The sequence below is a fragment of the Ylistrum balloti genome, unplaced genomic scaffold, assembly GCF_031769215.1.
Source record: "Ylistrum balloti isolate Yb309-2 unplaced genomic scaffold, AGI_CSIRO_Ybal_v1 Utg370104, whole genome shotgun sequence".
Taxonomy (NCBI): domain Eukaryota; kingdom Metazoa; phylum Mollusca; class Bivalvia; order Pectinida; family Pectinidae; genus Ylistrum; species Ylistrum balloti.
Window position 1 is genome coordinate 2,085,404 of NW_026782129.1, and position 20,298 is coordinate 2,105,701.

General features: G+C 32.6%; 1 protein-coding gene across 1 annotated transcript; it reads left to right on the forward strand.

The window, feature by feature from the left end:
• Window positions 1–7,581: 7,581 nt before the first annotated feature.
• On the forward strand, window positions 7,582–19,228 carry LOC132550062 (FACT complex subunit SSRP1-like). Its single transcript, XM_060214072.1, has 17 exons — window positions 7,582–7,742; window positions 8,523–8,708; window positions 9,055–9,160; window positions 9,534–9,754; window positions 10,176–10,270; window positions 10,656–10,791; window positions 11,328–11,431; window positions 12,453–12,581; window positions 12,876–13,097; window positions 13,253–13,325; window positions 13,490–13,634; window positions 14,233–14,278; window positions 14,501–14,633; window positions 15,458–15,655; window positions 16,178–16,314; window positions 17,041–17,260; window positions 18,232–19,228. Exons 1-17 carry the CDS (start codon window positions 7,689–7,691, stop codon window positions 18,322–18,324), a joined length of 2,298 nt encoding a protein of 765 aa, XP_060070055.1. The 5' UTR covers window positions 7,582–7,688; the 3' UTR covers window positions 18,325–19,228.
• The last annotated feature ends 1,070 nt before the right edge of the window (window positions 19,229–20,298 follow it).

The following is a 20,298-nucleotide window of genomic DNA, read 5'->3' on the forward strand; positions in this document are numbered from 1 at the left end:
TAATTTACTGTATAAACTCTGACAAAAAGTAAGTATTCTGAGTGTATTATTTTAGAAGCATATATACCTAAGATGTATTCTTTTTGATTAAGTTGTTATCAATTCTACATGTCAAAATGCACTTGTTTCTCATCCGCAGTGATTCCTTTTCCTCTTAGGAGAAGCACTTTAATAACACGAAGCCTTACACATGAGGTCTTACACATGAAGGTATTTGAAAGGAAAATATGAACTTTTCCCTAGAACCACCTGCTAGCATATATATATATATATACACAGTATGCACAATGACTGCTAGGCATTGTAAAAGGGAAAACTCAACACGTCAATAAACACACAAACAGAATCTGTGTAAACATGGTTTATATTTTGGGTAAAAGTGACATGGGAATAAAAACAGATTGTGCAAATAATCTTCTGCAAATGAAATATAGATTATAAATTGCAGTATGTAAATTAGATTGTATTGATAACAAGATATTTCAGTAACATGCATAATAAATGCCAGGAAACATGCTTTTCAAGGTTGATGTTTACGGCCTATCTATGTGTCAGCTGTCATCGTACAATGATTGTTCAACACGAGTTACTTCACACACATTACAAGATTTATACACCAAGTGAGGACCTTTAAGTCACTTATTACAAAGTGAAAACTTTATAAAACGTTTTTAAGATCTCAAAGTAATTTTTTTTGTTGTTATCCTCGATATCATTAAGCATTAAGTGTACATCATACAGTGCATGTTACAAATGATGGATGATAGAGAATTTCAATTAAAAAAAAAAACAGTAAACAGATTTGTTGCCTTCTCTAAACTAAGGATGCAAATATTGTTTTATAAAAATATTGATTTTTTTAGGTAACTGATCTTGTTTTGGAATAAAAATAAAAGTGAGGAGTATTTTCGGGAGAAAATTCAACCGGAGCCCTTCCTATTCATATTAAATTTATTCATATATTATAATTCCTGGTAATTATAGTTGAATACATATAATTTATCATTCAGCAACAAAATACAAATTTACAATAGTGATAAAGTGATAACAGACGAATATTTTCCCAGATTTAAGAAAACTGAACATGTATTTCAGTAACTTCACAATACATGATTAATGTTTTTTCTTTTTCACAGTTATCACTTTAATATTTAGTTATGTAACTGTTGTACCTACAATTTATCATATATTGTAACATGTTCTAATTTCTTTGTTAAAATAATTTATATGTTTGATTTCTGTTTTAAGAAAATGTATCAACTATACAAATCATTAATGTAGTATTTGATAACAAGGCTATTTACTTTACTTGCACATGCAACTCTTGACTTACCTGACAAAGCTTTGATTACGACAACAGATTGGTCATTCTTGTCCAGTAATTGAAGTGTATCAAATCAAACCATCTGTGAAAAAAAGAGAAAGTTACCTTAAAGATGTACAGAAAAACTATGTTCTGTAAACAGTGACTATAAATAATCCTAGTTGGTGTATATGAAGGGCGCCTTATGTTACAATGACTACGACATGAATTTTGTAGTTTATTATGTCAATTTGAAACACTGATATAGTAAAACTTCAGTTACAGTAAAAAAAATTACATTAATTTTACATTTTTCTTGATAAAGCACACTTTACATGAGCGTATATTTAAAATTTATTTTAAAGACCATACCATATGGATGAGAATGTATGAAGCTGTTATCAAAACTCATATTAATTTGTGAATACAAAATAAACCTTACTCTCAAAATAAATTTGAATTTCTTTATGAAAGATAAGAGAGGTGGCAAGGCAGGATCAATTTTCTTATTTTTTCACAGCTAAGATTTTATTACGTCCTTCATTTATGACATCACAATTTTGTATGATGTGTAAACTCCAAAATTTTGATTATAAACAAAGGATTATGATGCTCAATCTTCTGAAACCCCTGGTCTTATTCTCCTTGTACTTTTTCAGGAGGCTCCCTGTAAATCTTTCATTCATTAATATCTTTCCCTTGTTTTACTGAGTTTGAGTTTGGATTATGATTATGTTGACAAGTTTTCAGTAATGATTTCATAGTTGAAAGACTGGCTTATTTTCAATCTTAGCAGCAGATCAAACACCCAGTATAACATATTTTTGAGATTTCATTTGAAGTAAAGAACTGTCCTCCATTGTTTGAACTATGATGTATAAATAATCACATTTTGTATACAAAGATTTACTGATAACGTAAATTTATATTAACTGTAACTTTTTTTCACATCAAAATACAAAACAAACATTTCTTAAGGTCAATTTCATCAATACAGATACATCAACCTTAATTTATTCTATTTGTGATTGGCTTATTTTCACGATTATCTCATTTGATCATCTCAAGATACTTTTTCCTGCCTGTAATCCATGACTTGTTTTCAAAATAGGTTTGCTTACCAAGAGAGAACAGGGTAACTAACTTATTGATATTTATAAATAAATAATCAAATGATTTATTGTCCATAAATGATATTGCTTATTTGAAAAAAGAACTTACTGAAGGAAAGAAATAAATAATGTGTTATTTTTCTTGTGTTTTTTTAGTCTAGAAATATCAATTTCCTTTCTCTAAGTTTTATTTCTATATTGTCCCTCAGTGATTTTATAATTTATAATTTTATAGTTATTATGATTTTATAATTATATTAAGTATAATTAATGGCCTGTAGCTTTAATGCCCTTGTGTATTTGTTTTGTGTGTCTTGTTACAGTTTTTATTTCTCTTATCAAGTAAACGCATAAATAAACGCTGTTACAGGTCTAAACTTTCTCAAGTGTATGATTTAGTGGTCTAGGTAAACACAGATTTTTATCAATCACGAATATATACCCTTTTAAAGTTGAAAAACAGTGCTACCTTAGTAGTTAAAGGAATATATTTTAAGGTCGTTTTAAAGAGTGATCCTGAATTGTCAGAAGTTTAATCAGTTCCATCCTGATGCACACAGCATGATGTTAACTTTATCAATTATTTCACAATGTGCATTTCAAAAAATCTTTTAAATATCTTCACACATACAGACATCCAGTATACACTCTAATAGGTACTGTAATTTCATATACATCATACTACAGTAAGTATTTTATAACTTAATAGAGTAACCCAGTGTGCCATCAAATCCCACTGTTATGATGTGTATAAAAGTGCTATATATTTTACAAGAATTTTCAGTAATCACTAATTCTCAACAAGATGTCTATTATAAAGATCAAAAGGACTTTTTCTGAACTAAAAATAAAATGTAATTGTCTCATTAACAATGGTAATCAAAGTTTTAGAGGAACAATTCAATTGGCAAATTAAATTGAACAAATTGAATTTTTACATGACTAGGTAACTAAAGATATACTACTCCTACTGATTAAACCATCACTTGTAGCTTATGTATACTGCGATCAGTCTAACTTGCTTGGAAAACACAACTTGAGGCAGAGTTTAACAATTATGTTTAGCCTAAAGAAGTAACATTTCAGAGTGTAAGAATGTGATGACAAACTACATTTTGATATGTAGAACATAATCATGCCATGTAGATTGCACTATCAGAATGCTTAAATGAGAACAAATTCACTTGTTTTGTAAGTAATATTTGCTTGCTGGTTTTAACACCCTGCCACAAGTCAGTAACATTTTGGGGTCTACTTGTAGAAGCTAGAAGTAGTGACTACCTCACTTTACAACATAACAAAGGTCTGTCACATGCCATCTAGAGCTATTGGGTTAAAGAGCCTTATACATGGACACAACTATAACGCATACCAGTCTGTTTCTCAACTTCCTGAGAAATACAAGCCACTGCAGGAAGGAGTGTCAAACCACACTAAGTACACATTTCTTCACCTGAGGTTGCATAGACAAAGTGACGGAGCTACCACAGTCCCTTCTAATGCCAGCAAATGAAACACTAGAAAGCTGCATCATATCTTTAGAGTAAAAAAATGGTAATGTTGTTGAAAGAACTCAAGGAACATTATCCCAGTAATTTTTTGTAGGATTTTTTTTCTGCAAGTCCATTCCAAAATTTTGATGAGTCCCAATACTAAGACATAGTGGGTTCTCAAAATTTGAGTCTCACAGGAGAAGCATGAGGCTAGGACTCAAATATCTGAGCCCCATAAAACAGTGCACTCTACTATACCCTGATCTACTGGTTGTGGATTTAACCCTGTAGGTCACGAGAAAACTAGTTATTGTCAATATTTTGATTTTTGGTAGTTTGTAAGGAAAGTTTGCAATATGGTAAAATGACTCAAACTTCTTCAGAATTTCTAAATTGTCCTTTTATGATGAATAGAAATTAAGATTCATCCATGAAATAATCAAGTATGCATTTCTGGTTTCCATACTGTCTGAAACATTTTTGACAGCTGGATATGGTCATCTTTGAAAATTTTAAATATGTTTTTTTTAAAAGTCATCCATTATTTATATCAGATGCCACAGAAAAGTAAAAAGAAAATCTAAGTACTAACAACAGATGCACAAAAATTTATGAATAGATATGAATGTCATTTTGGTGACAGATGTCCATCACAGATCTGGTAATATGTACATATATAATGTTGATCTGGCAAATCAGCAATGCTCTATCTCACCAGCTGACAGATCTACACTGTATTTCAATAACTCCATCACTATATATAGTTACCATGTTCAAATATATGATTATAACACAGTGTCATTATCATTAGTCAAAATCCAATACAACATAGTGTCATATATAATTGCTAGAATACAATGGAATATTTAATTATTCAGATATTTGTAGAAATTGTGAGATCAGTTATGAATAACAAAATCGCTAGATTTTTCCTGGTGCAACCATCCATAACATGAAATGGATCAATTCACACTGATCAGTAAAAAGAAAACACTTACAGAAGGGGATATGAAATATAAATAACATACATTTTTTTTAAATCAAGACTTGAAAAAAGAAGTTAATAGATTGTTTTGGCAGATCAGCCAAGACACCATCCTAGTAAGACTTTTACAAATAAGTCTTTCAAATAAGTTTATTCATCCATTATTTCTAGAAGAAAGCCTAAGGTGAGTGTATGATTATTGGGACAGATGTGCTTATAAGGTTGAATGCAATACTCTTAATATATGGCTAACTGTCTGAAATAAAAAAAAAATACTAAAAATAACAATGATGTTATGATCTCTTAACATTTAATTAAAGGTTAAACTTTTGGTAATTTCTTTAATCTGAATTTTGTTTTTATAAATTGTTACCAAATTTCTTCTCATTTCTTTTTTATTTGGATGTTTTTTTTTCTTTATTGCTACATCTGACTGATTTCTTACAATGGGAAAAACAAATCAATTGGTGTTAACAGTCTTTTCATGCGTGCAAGAAGAATAAATGATGTCTTCTGCTTAGCTCATTAAAATTGAATGGTTAGTATTCCAATAAACAACCAGTACAAGATACACTACACGTAGCCAAGTGATTTAGAGTCTCCCTGAGCAATGTCTCAAATCAATAAAACAAACACCACATCAGGCAGTAAAATAACCTTTCACACATTTATATTTTACACTTCTTATTTTACCTGTTTGTAGGAAATCAAAATGGATTTATACATGCATCACGAAGTCTAAAAAAAGTTACTGATGTTTGTATTAACCCGAAAGATCCCTATATTTTTAGTATATCCCTGTCAAAAAGATGCTTTTTCATATATACACATGTACTTAGTACACATGTAACAAGAGGCTTAAGTGACCGGTATTACTCACATGTGCAGTAGCGTATTGTGGTAACTTATAAGTTTATCCTTAAACATCATAATCAATCTTTGAAGTATTTATTTTGCAACTGATATAACAAACCTCAGAGGTAAGCTATTCATCTCAGAATGCTACTGACCTGATGTAAGTGCTGAGTCTCTTGTTAATGAAAGGTTGCTTAAATGTTTTACACAGTTAGTGGGCCAATATCATTCATCCCAGCATGCCACTGGCCCAATATCATAGGCCAGGACCTCCTGGTTATTGCAAGATATTGTTTCAAGATCTTAACACATCTTGACTCCTTTGACCTTAAAGGTAGGTTAAGTTAATTCAATTGAATAAACTTGGTAACCCCTCAGCATAGCATATTACATACCTAATATGATGACACAAGGTCTCTTATAATTGAGATGTTGTTTAAAAAAATTAACGCATTTGACCTCTGTGACCCTGAAAGTAGGTCACAAGTATGAATTCTAACAAATTTGGAAACCCTTCAATTTCATCCCAGCATATAACTTATCCAATATCATGGCCAAAGAAATTGTGTATCATTAAATATTCACACTTTTTCAATTGCTTTAAAAATCTTAACACATTTCTGACCAATTGCATTTAACTTTTTAGTGATGCTGTTCACTTCTTCTCTATTACCAGGTAGAAATCGTATAACGGCAAACTCTGAATGATCTAGTACTGCCTAGCATCACAAATATGAAGATTTTTTAGGGGGAAATTATCAAATCATTTTGCAACAGCTCACTTATATCAAATGCCTTTTTGATCAAACTTCTTCTATATAAGAATTTCAACTTATTCTAAAATTCCTTGTCATAACATCATTTTGCAATGCTAATGGGTACATTATACTACATAACAAAAACATGCCTGATATTGAAATTACAGACCAATAAATAATTGTTTTTGACTACCGTTATTGTACATCTGCTTAATCACATATATAAAATGCCACACGAGTTAAATCTATATCATTCCATTTTTGACTTCAAAACCTTTATTTCCTATAAATCTAACGAGAGAGATCAGGCGGTAGTGAGACCGGGATAAGCCTACCATGTTGTGCTTGAACTGTACAATACACATAAGACCGATTATCGCTCGTGTTATTTTTCCGTGCGTATTTGTCGTCCGTGTCAATTTCCAATGCGCTATTTATCAACTTTTTCTTAATGAATCGAGGAACTTATTATGCTAAGGGAAAAACTTCCGCATTCTCGTAACTTACCTGGATAACAATAGAGACAGTTCACCCAGGTTGTCTCTCTTGCAGGTGACAGAACTGCGACAGGAAGTGACAAGTAAAAGGTAAACGTGACGTAATGTCAATACAGCCTTCACTTCCGTTTTGGACACAGGCGCAATAAACAATAAACCGAAAGATATTGATATTGACAGTCACTAAAACCAATATCATCGAATTAGAAAACTTATTTATTCATATTCGAGAAAATTTGTTTCATTCAAAAGACGATTCATACTTATAAAATTAATTCTGATGCATGAACAATACCATTTCCCGCCATATATTTTGGTGTGCCAAGAGACTAGACAGGGTATAAGTGTCAGATCCAATAAACAAGTGCGAGTAAACAGATATGAATTTATTAAATAAATCCACGAAATATGTTTATGTATGAATTTCTATGATTGAATAACTTATTTCAATGTCACAGAGTCCTCAATATATATGTAAACGTAGCCAAACTTGACTATTATATAGTAAATACTTTCGAGTATGAAACCGGAAGTTAACGTTCGCGTTACATCCGAGGAAAGCTCTAAAAAGGACCACATGAGAATATGTTCTATCATCAGTTTTACACATGTTACGAAGAAATGTAGAGTGGTGAGGACGGGGATTGATTTAACATAAGTTAATGCGAGAAAGCATTTATCAAACATGAGCGACATTCAAGAATACTCAGATGTGGTACAAGAAGTCCGTGGAGCTCTGGTAACATAATTTAGTTGCTTGTATTCAGCTGATATAATGATATTGAATTAATTTGTTTTGTCTGAGGTGATTAATACTGATTATGTATAATAAACAACTTTTTACATGCAAATTTTCAGAGACAGTGCGATATTCGATGTGGCAGATTTTCATATCGGTGGTTCACATCAAGATACAAGTGCTTGGTCACTGACCCACTCTGTAATAGTGCCATCCCACTGAAATTTCTTTACCTTAATAATATGGTAACATAAAATGAGAAGGGACTTGTCACTCTTAACCCATAACTGAATATGAAGTACCATTTTACTAGTGATTTTCAATGCTATTTCACTTATCAGCTATGGGAGGAAGGCAGCAGAATTCAAATCCTTCCTCACTTGTGCTGTATGCAGAAACTGAAATAAAGATAACATGAGAGCCATAAAGAAGAAAACCGAAGAACCAAAGTTGAAATTATCAAAATCCTTAATTTAGAACATACTGCATCCATATTCATGAAGTTTTGCTGAAGAGAAAAGTGCACACTTCTATCTTCTGTCACATGGTTATGTATATATTTTACATTGAATTCATTTTTTTGTATTATCATCTCTTTATTCATGTGTGAAAGCTTTAAGTCATTAATTTTGCAGTTTTTCTACACACTCTCCAGTGTAGAAGATAAGTCAACTTCAGTATATTTTTTATTGATTTATTGTAATTCAGTTGTTTGCCGTTAGTGATAACCTTTGCCCATTTTTTTGTAATATTTTGATGATATTGTGTTTTTGATTTCAGAATGCAGGCAAGCTAAAGCTACAGAGCACCAGTGTTAGTTTTAAAAACATTAAAACTGGTAAGGTTGACCAATACCAGAGCACAGATGTTGACAAAGTTTACTGGTTAAAACGAGCAAGAGGATACTGTTTAAAATTCATGTTGGATACTGGTGTCATTCACAGATATGACGGATTCAAAGAAGCAGTAAGCATTTTAACCCTTAATGTTTTTAAAACAAATTAATGCTCGGTAAGTTTCCATTTAATATATCTAAGTATTAACATTTCTTTTCGGTTTTCCACTTTTCTATCATGTGTGTACCTATACTATATATATAGTTTTAAGTTTTCCTGCAAGTATACAATTGAAGAGTTTCTATCAAAAAGCACAATAACAAAGGCATAATATTTTATCTAAATACATAAACTTCAGATTAACTCTTCATTTTGTTTGTTTTCTGGTTTCATTTATTAAAATCTGCTGTTTTGAAATATATCCATGTTGAATTTAATTCTTATTATTAATATTTCATGTAAAATATTGTTGACAGGATTTTGACAAGCTGGCCAACTTCGTTTCGAAATATTATCAAACAACTTTAGAAAAACAAGACTTGTCTGTCAAGGGATGGAACTGGGGACTTGCAAACTTCACAGGTATTTATATCTCATAAACTAACACTTTGCTCGCTCTAATTTATCACTGCATTTTTGTTGAAACCATTTCTAATTTCATATACCTAACTATAATGTCTTCAATCCTTATTTAGTTTCAACTGGTTGGGAGATCCAGATTTATGTTAAGAACTTTTCAAGTGTCAAATTTGTAGTCTGTGGTATGCATGTGAAAATGACATTTTCTCCCAGACATGGGTTACTTCTTCCCTTACATTTATAGAACCATAGTTTTGACAGTGACTCCAGACCGATATACAAAGTCAATAGAATGATTTTATCAAACTTCATTTGCAGTTATCTATTGAAAACAATATAAATCAGTAAAAAGTTGTTGCCATCTTGTCTTAATCAGGAAACTCCTTAAACTTTGAGGTGGATAACAAGCTTGCTTTTGAAGTACCTCTCAACAACGTTTCACATTCAACAACATCTAAAAGTGAAGTTACTCTGGAGTTTCATCAAAATGATGATGCTGCAGTTTCACTCATGGAATTACGTTTCCATATTCCTGGGCAGCCAGCTGCAACAAATGCTGAAAAGGGTGAAAACACAGAAAACAAAGATCCAGTTGAGGTATGTACACTGAATGCTCTCAGCTCTCACTGGATTATTGTGATAAAGAGAAATTGTTTGGTCCTTGTTTTGAGATGTCCAAAAGCTCAAGGCTTTGTCTGTGTCTTTCCTTCCATCATAATTTCATTTGTAGTTGACTGCTACAAATAAGACATTTCTTGGAAAATATTAAAAACATAATTATTTGACAGTAAAATTGTTTCTGGTTTTTAGGATTTTATTAACAGTAGGCCATGGTAAGGATGTACACTGGTCAGGAAGACCTGCACTAATCTTGATATCAGTATTCTATCATTGGTTGTTTTTGACCCAAAACTATTAAATGCTGACTATGAGTATTATCATGTGAAGTGATAAATGATTCATAACATGTTAAAACATCTCTTTATGTAACTCTCATGAATGTTGGTTTCTTTGGCAGGAATTTTATGAGAATGTTCTTGACAAAGCAGATATCATTCAGGCAACTGGAGAAACTATTGCAGTTTTCACAGAAATACATTGTCTCACACCAAGGTGGGTACACCTGATTTTAACATTTATGATTTGAATACAGGTCTTTGATTTCAGATATTTGTATCATTTTAATGAAAGAAGTAGTAAATATATAATTAACATTTTGATTACAAGCCCTAAAATCAAAAAAGTTAATATCAGAATTAAGGATATTAAAGAACTTTCGATGACTGTCAATGATTTATCTACATTTAAAAATGTCTGGACATTTTGTACCAAAAAACAAAGAAGTGAAGCAAAATCCTCTCTATGTATAGCATGTTTTATTTCCCATTTTTAATGGGACAATTGAGAAAAGTATACATTGTTTATCGCAAAAATTTCTATGTAGATTAATCACTGAATCAGCAAGACCTGAATTAATGTATAATCTTTATTTTTTCAGAGGTCGATATGATTTTAAGATTTATCCAACTTTCTTACAACTCCATGGTAAAACATTTGACTACAAAATCCCCTACACAACAGTTTTACGCTTATTCCTGTTACCACACAAAGATGGCAGACAAATGTTTTTTGTGGTGAGTTGTCCTGTGCAATACTTTCATCAAATGCTACTTCCAAATGCCCAAATTTTCTTTTATAAGTTTATAATCATCAGCATAATGTGTCTTCTTGTTTATTCATAAAAAATTAATTTTGCCTGAAATGAAGTCAAAATTTTTGTGAACTCAAATCTTTTAAATTTAAATAATAGACAGTTTTTACTTGAAATCCAAATATTTCTTAAATTAATATTATGTTTGAAATATTAAAGGAAGATTGAGAGACTTAAATTTCTCTACAGACTCTTGACCAGTAAGATTTTCTGACATGAAACTATGCCATTCTTGTGAACTTGCATGAACTAATTAACTAATGGGCCTAAGAAAATAACACAGGCTTCTATTAACAATTAAACATACCAGAAAAAAATGTGCCAGGTTTGTCAATTTTTTCTTCACATTTTATATAGATTGCTTTAAGAGAAACTTTCACTGTAGGAATATATTGTTGATGGGTTTAGTGGAAACACAAATAATTGTTTTTGCCTTAATCTGCACATTTTTCCAAACAGGTGAGCTTGGATCCACCAATCAAACAGGGCCAGACAAGATATCCTTTTATCATTCTTCTGTTCCAAAAGGATGATGAGATGACATTAGAACTGGGCCAGTCAGAGTAAGTCTATCGTAATCACTGGCTACTCTTTTTTCATCAGTCATGGTTAAATTTGAAGTGTATGTTTAAGAAGATGCCTCAATGAGTTACATGTTTAATCAAAAACTCATTCAATAAATAGTTCTTGGATATTTAGTTAACATTAAAACTAGAGGTTGAATTACTGTTATATTAAGCGTTTAATTGGCAGCTTACATACATACACATTGAAGTATTCCTTGCTTTCATAACTCATTTTATGGTAAATGATGTTGGTAAGCCTATAGCACTTGCTATGTGATTGTTGGTTAGAATTATGTTCGGACCTAAAGATGATTGCTAATGTCATCAATACATTTTTCGAAAGGACAGTTAAGCTTAGTATGGAAAAAATCACCTTCCCCCAAATTTCGTGATTTACAATACTTTGTTTACCCAGTAGTACTTTAAATCTGTGTCTAGTAATAAACCCACCTTTGTCTATTACAAGTCCATTATATGCTAAGACATGCATGCCATCGTCCTGTAAAATAATGCCATACCCTTCTATGAATAAAATTGTCTTGAGACCTTGGCTTATTATGAATTAGATATAGTACAGTAATACTACAGGCAGTTATAGTTCAGTCGGTTAGAATGTTGGCAACATAACCTCAGGTGAAGACCCAAGGTATCAGACTTGACACCTCCTACGCGTAGCAGTTAGTGTTTTTCTGGAAGTTGAGGAACAGACTGTCTGAAACGAGAAACCAATCTGATGACCAGACTGGTGTGGTTGTGTTCTTTGGCTAAATGTTTACCAAAATTGCTTTGAACAACATATGACTGACCTCTGGTATGTTGGTAAAGAGGTTGCCACTTGTTTCCACAAGATAGCCCCTGCCTCAAAATGACCCTGACTGCTGACAGGGTGATAAACCCAGAAAGCAAGTAAATGCTAATAAAGAAGGAAATATGTTCTTGTCCAATACAAAACCAGACATTGACAGTTGATGGGTTCGTGTTCTTTTCTTGATGTATGAAATATGTGATTCTCTTGCAGTGAAGACTTTGAGACAAAGTATGAGGGTAAACTACAGCGTGAGATGTCTGGTCTAGAATATGAGGTCATCAGTCGTGTTTTCAAGGCTGTCACCAACAGAAAGATTACAGTCCCAGGAACATTCATCGGGTAAATTCATAGTTACAAAATCAGTCTCCTAAATATTGTTCCTGTACAAGTATTTAAGAGAATTGGACAATACAAAAAGAATGTTTCCATATGCTGGGTTTACTATATGTAGAAAAGATCTGGGCACTGACAATAGTGCTGATAAATAAATCTCTTGAGTTAGATATCTACAGTGTTGGCATCAAAATTATGTCAAGTTTAGGTATTTAAAGAATTGAAATATATATACAACTCGTAACGAGATGTTGTCTGGTTGTAAAACTAATTTGATTCAAAATTATTTTTTTATTTCAGGAGTTCAGGAACCAATGCTATTAGTTGTTCTTACAAAGCAGCCACTGGATTCCTGTACCCACTGGAAAGAGGGTTCATTTTCATACATAAACCTCCAATGCATATCCGCTTTGACGAGGTGTCTAGTGTTAATTTTGCCAGGAGTGCAGGCAGTACCAGGTCATTTGACTTTGATGTGGAGACAAAGTCAGGCAATATGCATACGTTTGTTGGAATAGAAAAGTAAGTTGATAGTCTTCATAATTCTTGTTAGAGTCTGAAAATACTTCAAATAGTTACCTTAAACAGCTGATGAGTCCTGTAAATGTATATATCTGATTTTTTAGTCTTGCATCATACTTGCCTTAAAATGAAATTTTCTGTATGTTTAATTTCAGGGATGAATATGGCAAGTTGTATGATTTTGTCAGTAACAAGAAACTCCGAGTCAAGAACATTGGCGGAAAACTGGTAGGTAGAGATACATTTGATAGTGGTGTCCATGACAGTGTTAATTTTGTGTTCACATTTATGAATGATGGACTTCAGAATAAATCGTATTTGTGATGTTTCTGGTCATTGAAATAAAACATCAAAAATTGCTGGTAATTTAGTAAATGTGGTTTGGTTGTCAGGACCAGAAGCAGAGTGCCAACTATGCTGATGACATGAACGACAGTGATGATGATGACGGTGATCATGACGCATACTTGGAGAGGATGAAGGCAGAAGGAAAGGATAGGTACAGCGATGACGAGGATGATGAAACAGACAGCTCAGGTGAATATCAACTTTGCTATCTCTTAAGATCATGGAATCATTTCAACACAAATGAAAACAATCCTCCAACATGAAACTTCCTTAATGGAAAGAAAGATGTTGGCACTTGAAAGTCTGGTCCACTTAAAATTGATTCAAGAATCTTGTAGATTAAAAAACTTATAGACAATCAGAATGTTATGTCCCGTTTATCAGGAAGAATGATTTTTCTCATACATGATTTCACAACCGGTGTTTTATAAATGACTTTTGACTTTTAAGTTGAAAATTATGGGCTATTAGATATACAGACTCTGATGATGATTACCGAATCAGCATGGATAAAGAGTTATTTTCATACAAATAATCGTGAGGGATTTGAATTCACCATTGAATCTCCTGGCATATTAATTCGAAAATAAATCCAATGTGAAATAAGTTATCTCAAGGATACACATCTTGTATTGAGCCTTGCTTTGCGATTAAATCAAAAGACAATCTCTTGATTAGTTTTGGACAGAAAACATCACAGCAATTGCTTGACTGATGCAAGATGTTACAATATCAGAGGTACAGAACCCAAATTAAACCAGTTAATTTATGTTTATTTGTTTTCCAGATGAATCTTTCAACCCTGGTGACAGCGGTAGTGAAGTAGCTGAAGAGTAAGATATTTCTTTATATCTGGCTGCTTTCCATTAAGAACGCAAAGACTTTTCTTTTCTTTATATTTCATTTAGTAACAGAACCATTGTAATATAGATTCTGATATATAACTTGATAATCTGTGTAAAAATGTTCCTTCTCACTACAAAGAATCCAACACATATAACCTAGGCCTACAATAGATAGTTACTGGCCAATAATTAGAACAACCACCATTACAGATATGATAGTAACCCTCCAACAACATCAGAGTCAGATGAGGATGATCTGGGTAGTGGTCCAGAGGCTGAAGCTAAACGAGAGGCCAAACGAAAGGAGAAGGAAAAGAAGAAGGCCCGTACTGCTAAAACTGTTGTAAGTACAAAATTATGTAAAGTCTCCCTCATGCAGCCTAATAGCACTACAAGTGTCTTACATTCTATATAGTGTTTTATATGTATTATTAGTGTATTATAGTGTATCATTAATCTCACACTACTTTATACTTAAAACCAGCTGTAATGATGGGCAACATCAATTTAAGAATAACTTCTAAAATACATTTTCTGACAAAGTTTTTTTCTGCATTAATTAACAATTTATTAGAAATCTATTGTCATTGTTAGCCAATACTATTTTTGAATTGAAAATATAAAGAAACTTGGGAAGAAAAGAACTGCTATTTTAGTTAACTATGAAATCATATATTTTTGTGGTGTGTAAAAGGGTAAAATATGATACATTATCTCCGGAGAAGGAACTGCTTTCGATTTTAAAAGGGGCAAAATAAAGCCTTTGCATAGGAAAGATTTGCTGAGCTTTAAGATGGTGTGTCTTTTATACCACAAACGTGCATAAACAACTGGACAACATTAGGACAGAAAAAGTTTTTTGTAAAAAATTACATATATATCTATATATAATCCAACACAAAACGGAAGTAAAAAGAAGATCAATCTTGATGTTTTTATGTGATTTAGATGAAACAAGTATCATTATTCACCTTAATGATGTTAACTGTCAATACTTTTCATTCTTATGCAAACTTTACATAAACGAGGCATTAAAGGATAAAAATTTTAATATACCTGCAGTGGAGAATGCATTTCATTGCTAAGAATAACTACATGAAAAAGCCTATCCTTTTTCAACTAATAATCAGTTATGAATTTTAACTGTTTTCATATCACTATTTGTAGCGAGAGCCTGGTCAGAAGAAGGTTAAGCGGAAGAAGAACAAAAATCGTGATCCTGACAAGCCGAAGCGCCCAATGTCTGGTTATATGATCTGGTTCAACACTAATAGGGAAAGCATTAAGGCAGACAACCCCAGTCTGTCAATCACAGAACTTTCCAAAAAGGCTGGTGAACTGTGGAAGGAAATGAAAGACAAAACAGTAGGTATCAATCTGTAAACATGGGAAATTAATCGAGGTCTACATTGAAGCCACACCTACATTGGAAGCATAGATATGAAAACCTATACAGGAGGTCACCATTTAATTTGAAAGTGATCCAATTTAGAAAAGACCTAGTTCAAAACCTTAGGAATACTCATTCTTAGTGTATACTTATCTATCAGTAAGCCCATGCCTGGTAATAAGCCTTCCAATATCCATCGCTATTGCAATAATTATAAGTGTATATTACTCAAGGAGATTGGTTTTTGTTGGCCCAATTTCTTTTTCATGCAAGAACTTTGCAATAGAATATTCAGAAAAGAAAATACTAATCTGTTGTCCTAAAATTTTCTGGAATTAAGTAATACCTCACCTCCTACTTTTTGTCAAGATTTCTGTTTGCCCCTTGTTGCAGTAATTTGCTGATTCTGTATGAACGTGTCATGAGAGTCTCCAATAAAATTGTATATTTAAATCAGCTGAATTCTTTGGCAAATTGTGTATTGTTTGGTTCTGTAGGAGTGGGAAGAAAAGCATGCCAAGGCAAAGGAAGAATACCTTGTTGCAATGGAAGAATACAACAAAAAGCCAAAGAAAGGTGGAGGAAGTGATGAAGATGAAAGTGATAGTGAAGATGAGAAAAAGCCAAAGAAAAGGTGATCTCATAGATTTTTCTGTTTCTATATGCCTGTTTGAAAGGTAATATGGCATGAATTTGTGTTTTCCAGTACAGCAGTTTGATTCAAATGATTTTAGGTCCTTTTTTTTTTTCTTCTTTTTTTTTTATTGCATATTTATCTTCTACGGGTATCTCCTTCCTCAATTTTATTCCATTTCCTTGAAACATGAGATGGCGAGATTATGCTCGCAGGATTGACTTTTTTGATTGATTAATATTTGAATGAATTTTTGCATTTTGTTCTTTTGAGCATTATCATTTTGTCCAGAAATGTCTTCTTTTAGTTTCCAACCAATCTATTTGAACTTGGAATGCATCAATGTATCATCAAAACATATAAGACTATTTTCCTTACGACATTTTGACTTGATAAAACTATTTCATTACTGGTATCCCTTCTGATACTATAAGCCAGTAATGATTCCCAAGTCTTAGATGCGATGTCATTTCACCCCGCAGTGTACTAGTTGAAATTTCTTGCCTTTACCGTTTAATTCTTTCGGTTTTACCCAGTCAGGAGATTGAATGCCTTTTAAAGCAGAAAGTATTCTACTTGACATTTGGTGGTTGAATACGTGATTTAGTGACTTGTTCAGGAAAATTTGGAGAACTATTAGTAAAAACAAACATTTCAAGGGGAATAAAAATAATCTTTAAAAAAGGTTATTGTTTACACTTCCATACCAACAAATTTGTGTTTTAGAGCCAAGAAACCTTCAGGCTCCTCTAAGAGTCCATCTAAAAAGGTCACAGAGAGCAGAGCAGGAGCTGGGGAATCTTACAAGAGCAAGGAGTTTATCTCAAGTTCTAGTTCTTCTGATGAAGACAAACCCCTGAAGAAGAAAGCCAAAAAGAAGGAAGAAGTAAAGAAAGAAGTGAAGAAGGAAGAAAGTGAAGAAGATAAAGAAAGTAGCGTTGGAGAGGTAATTATTTGATTGGTGGTGTTGTCATTCCTTCGTGGAATTGTGGAAATTTGTGTGTGGGGATATTTACACTAAATTAGCCATGTAAATTTCACCCACACCTATCAATTTTTGTGATATATTACATAGATATTAAAATAAACATCAGAGTGGTCGGGTGGCGCAGTGGTAATACACTCACCTTCACCTAGCCGACCGGGGTTTGATTCCCGGAAGGGACGTGAAAAGGTAAGGGGTCACCTGCCCGACCACATGGGTTTTTCTCGGGTACTCTGGTTTCCTCCCACAATAAGACCCCTCACACGCTTACGTCGGGGCCAACAAGAGTGATTAGTATAAGTATAAATATAACCACATTTACAGTATACAACCATATCTAACCAGAAAAGTTTTGTTTTTTTTATTATTCTGACATTTGATAAAAACTTTTGTAGTAGTCACACTAAGAAAGTAAATTTGCCCAGGTGGATGATCTGTAGCATTGTTTGTAAATGTACAAGATAATGTATGATGAGTCAAAACTCGTGAGAAATATTTCCGATTTATTGCAGCAAATGTGTTTTTCATTCACCTGACCTAATAAATATCACCACAAAATTGAAAAATGCTCAGTGATATGTTACACTATTACAAGCCACCCTTTTATAATCTGCACTAATAAGTCTATGGGTATACTTGAATTGATGTGTTCTTCCTTTCTATAGTCATTGCTTTGTCTGGAACAAGCTTGGTGTAGGTGATCAGTACTTAATGTAGATGTGTTCTAGCAATCTAATTCTTAAAAGACCTGTTTTAGCTTTCATAGATTTTGAGTCTTGTTTTAATTACTGATGGATGGAAAGAAAACAAGGGTCATACATTATTAAAAGAAGAAAAAACTTCATTGTGTTTTGAGTCTTAAATTTTTTAGTTGGTGGCCAGTTGATATTCATTATACGCGAGAGAGTGATTGTTGTATTGTTTCATTTTAGCTACCCTCTGACGAAGAAATCCTTCCTTCACCGCCGTCATCAGGGAAAGGATCAGGATCAGATGAAACAGATTCAGAGTCAGGCTCGGACTAAGTCAATATGTCAGTCAATAGAGTGTCTAGATGAGGTGTCAAGCATCTAATTCAAAGCTGTGGCAGAATTACCAAACCGAATGGAAGACATGATAAATAAGACATTTCTAGCAACACCTAATGGAATGGGAGAAGACTGGAAATTACCAGAAACTGTTTCATCATCATCATGAGATCTTAGATGTAAAATTTACATTAAAAAAACACCCTATTGATCATTATAACAACATAATTTATGATTTTACTCTAATAAATGTCCACACTTAAATGTGTAACGATAATTTATTGTTTTTAAAAGATATATCATTGATTTTTTCATTGGACTCGTTGATTCTTCTCTGTTCATAATCATGATTTTCAACAAGAAAGTGTTTTGTTCAATTTAAATCATGACTCTAGTGCTGTATATCCTATCTGGTATCATATGTTATACACATACTTAATGTCTGTCATTTGTTAAATGATATTATGTTTGGACATTTGTTTGTGGTGTCTCAAGTGTATAAGATCAATATGCTACAGCTACTACAAAACACTTGATGTTGTAAAACATTTGAATGCAAGGCGATGTCAGAAAACTATATCTTCATATTTCTCAAGAATCTTTTGAACATGATAAAAAAATGATATTAGTTAGAATTTCATGTGAGTATTCACTTTGAGCCTTGTTAAAATGAAAATGTGAGTATGCGATTCAAATATTAACACAGAATTTTCTTTATTGAATATCCTGAGAGTGCACTGTTCTCTAGTGAAGCTGACACTTTTTCAGTACAAATGATCATCTTATTTTCAGGGCATTGTTATTTTAAGTCTGAAAGGAAAACTTGTGTTTGATAATTGTGTACAGAAGTATTGTAACAGTATTGTTAAGAGATCTGCTATATAAAGTGAAATGAAAGTTATGTCAGTTATTAGTTTTTTATACATATTATAACAGCAGGATTGAATGTTTTATATAAATCAAAATGCTCCCAACAGGAACTGGGTATAATACATGTGCTGAAAACGTTGGTGTTTTCAGACAGAAGTTTGTCCTCAGAAATGCTGCTTATTCTTTTTACAATTTTTGCTGGAGGTGAGAACACTTCCATCTGTGCATGAAACTTACCAAAAAGGACATCCTCTTAAACTCACTGATTTTATGTTAAATTGATTATTTACAATGAAGCTAATGAAAAGATTACTATCACCTCAAATATCTTGCACATCGAAATGAACTGAGTTTTCCCCTTGTTCACTCACTTTCACACATCCCTAGTCCCAAAAATGTTACGTAAAGCAGCATCTAGATAAGCATGAGAAATCTGTCAGGCTGAAACCTTTGAGAGAGAAAGAGATGACCCAGAGAAAAAAGGAGAGAAGTACAGTTTACATCATGTTTTATACAACAAAAATATTTGTCGATATCTTGACTGGTATGAAACAATGTGAAATACTTGTAAAATGGACTTGATATCAGCTGAACAAAATAATAGAATTCTGATACCAGCGAAATGTACAAGGAATCTGCAGCATCCGCCTTGTAAATCGGGTCAATCCTTAGTAATGTCACGTTCCAAAGTGAGAACAAGGTAAACAAAACAGAATCGACAGGTATACTAACGAGCATCAAACAACTTCAAATCGCACAGGGAAATTTTCTATTTCCCAAAGAGATCATTATGACGACCTTAAAAGTACACCATAATTGTCATAAAACTTGATCACATATAAGTCTTGTGAGTTCTCTTTTCAACTGTCAAAATCCCGATTTTATAGTACAATGCCTTGAATCAACTTCCACGTGTAGACACCGTAGTTAGGAAAGCAAGTGATGCTCTCTAGATATGAAAAATTTGCAATAGGGAAGTCAGAATCGTCATACTTATCAAACAACTTGATGGAAAGCTGATACTACCGATTGCTTTGTAGAAAGAAATCTTGGTAGAAGAATCTGTCATGGCCATTATCTTTTAATGTGATTGGTATTCAC

Bases quoted from the DNA above. Each gene is read 5' to 3' on its own strand.
- LOC132550062 (XM_060214072.1), top strand. From the start codon at position 7,689: ATGAGCGACATTCAAGAATACTCAGATGTGGTACAAGAAGTCCGTGGA. The intron at 7,743-8,522 runs GTAACATAATTT...TTTTGATTTCAG, and splicing joins AAGAAGTCCGTGGAGCTCTG to AATGCAGGCAAGCTAAAGCT. The intron at 13,098-13,252 runs GTAAGTTGATAG...GTTTAATTTCAG, and splicing joins ACGTTTGTTGGAATAGAAAA to GGATGAATATGGCAAGTTGT.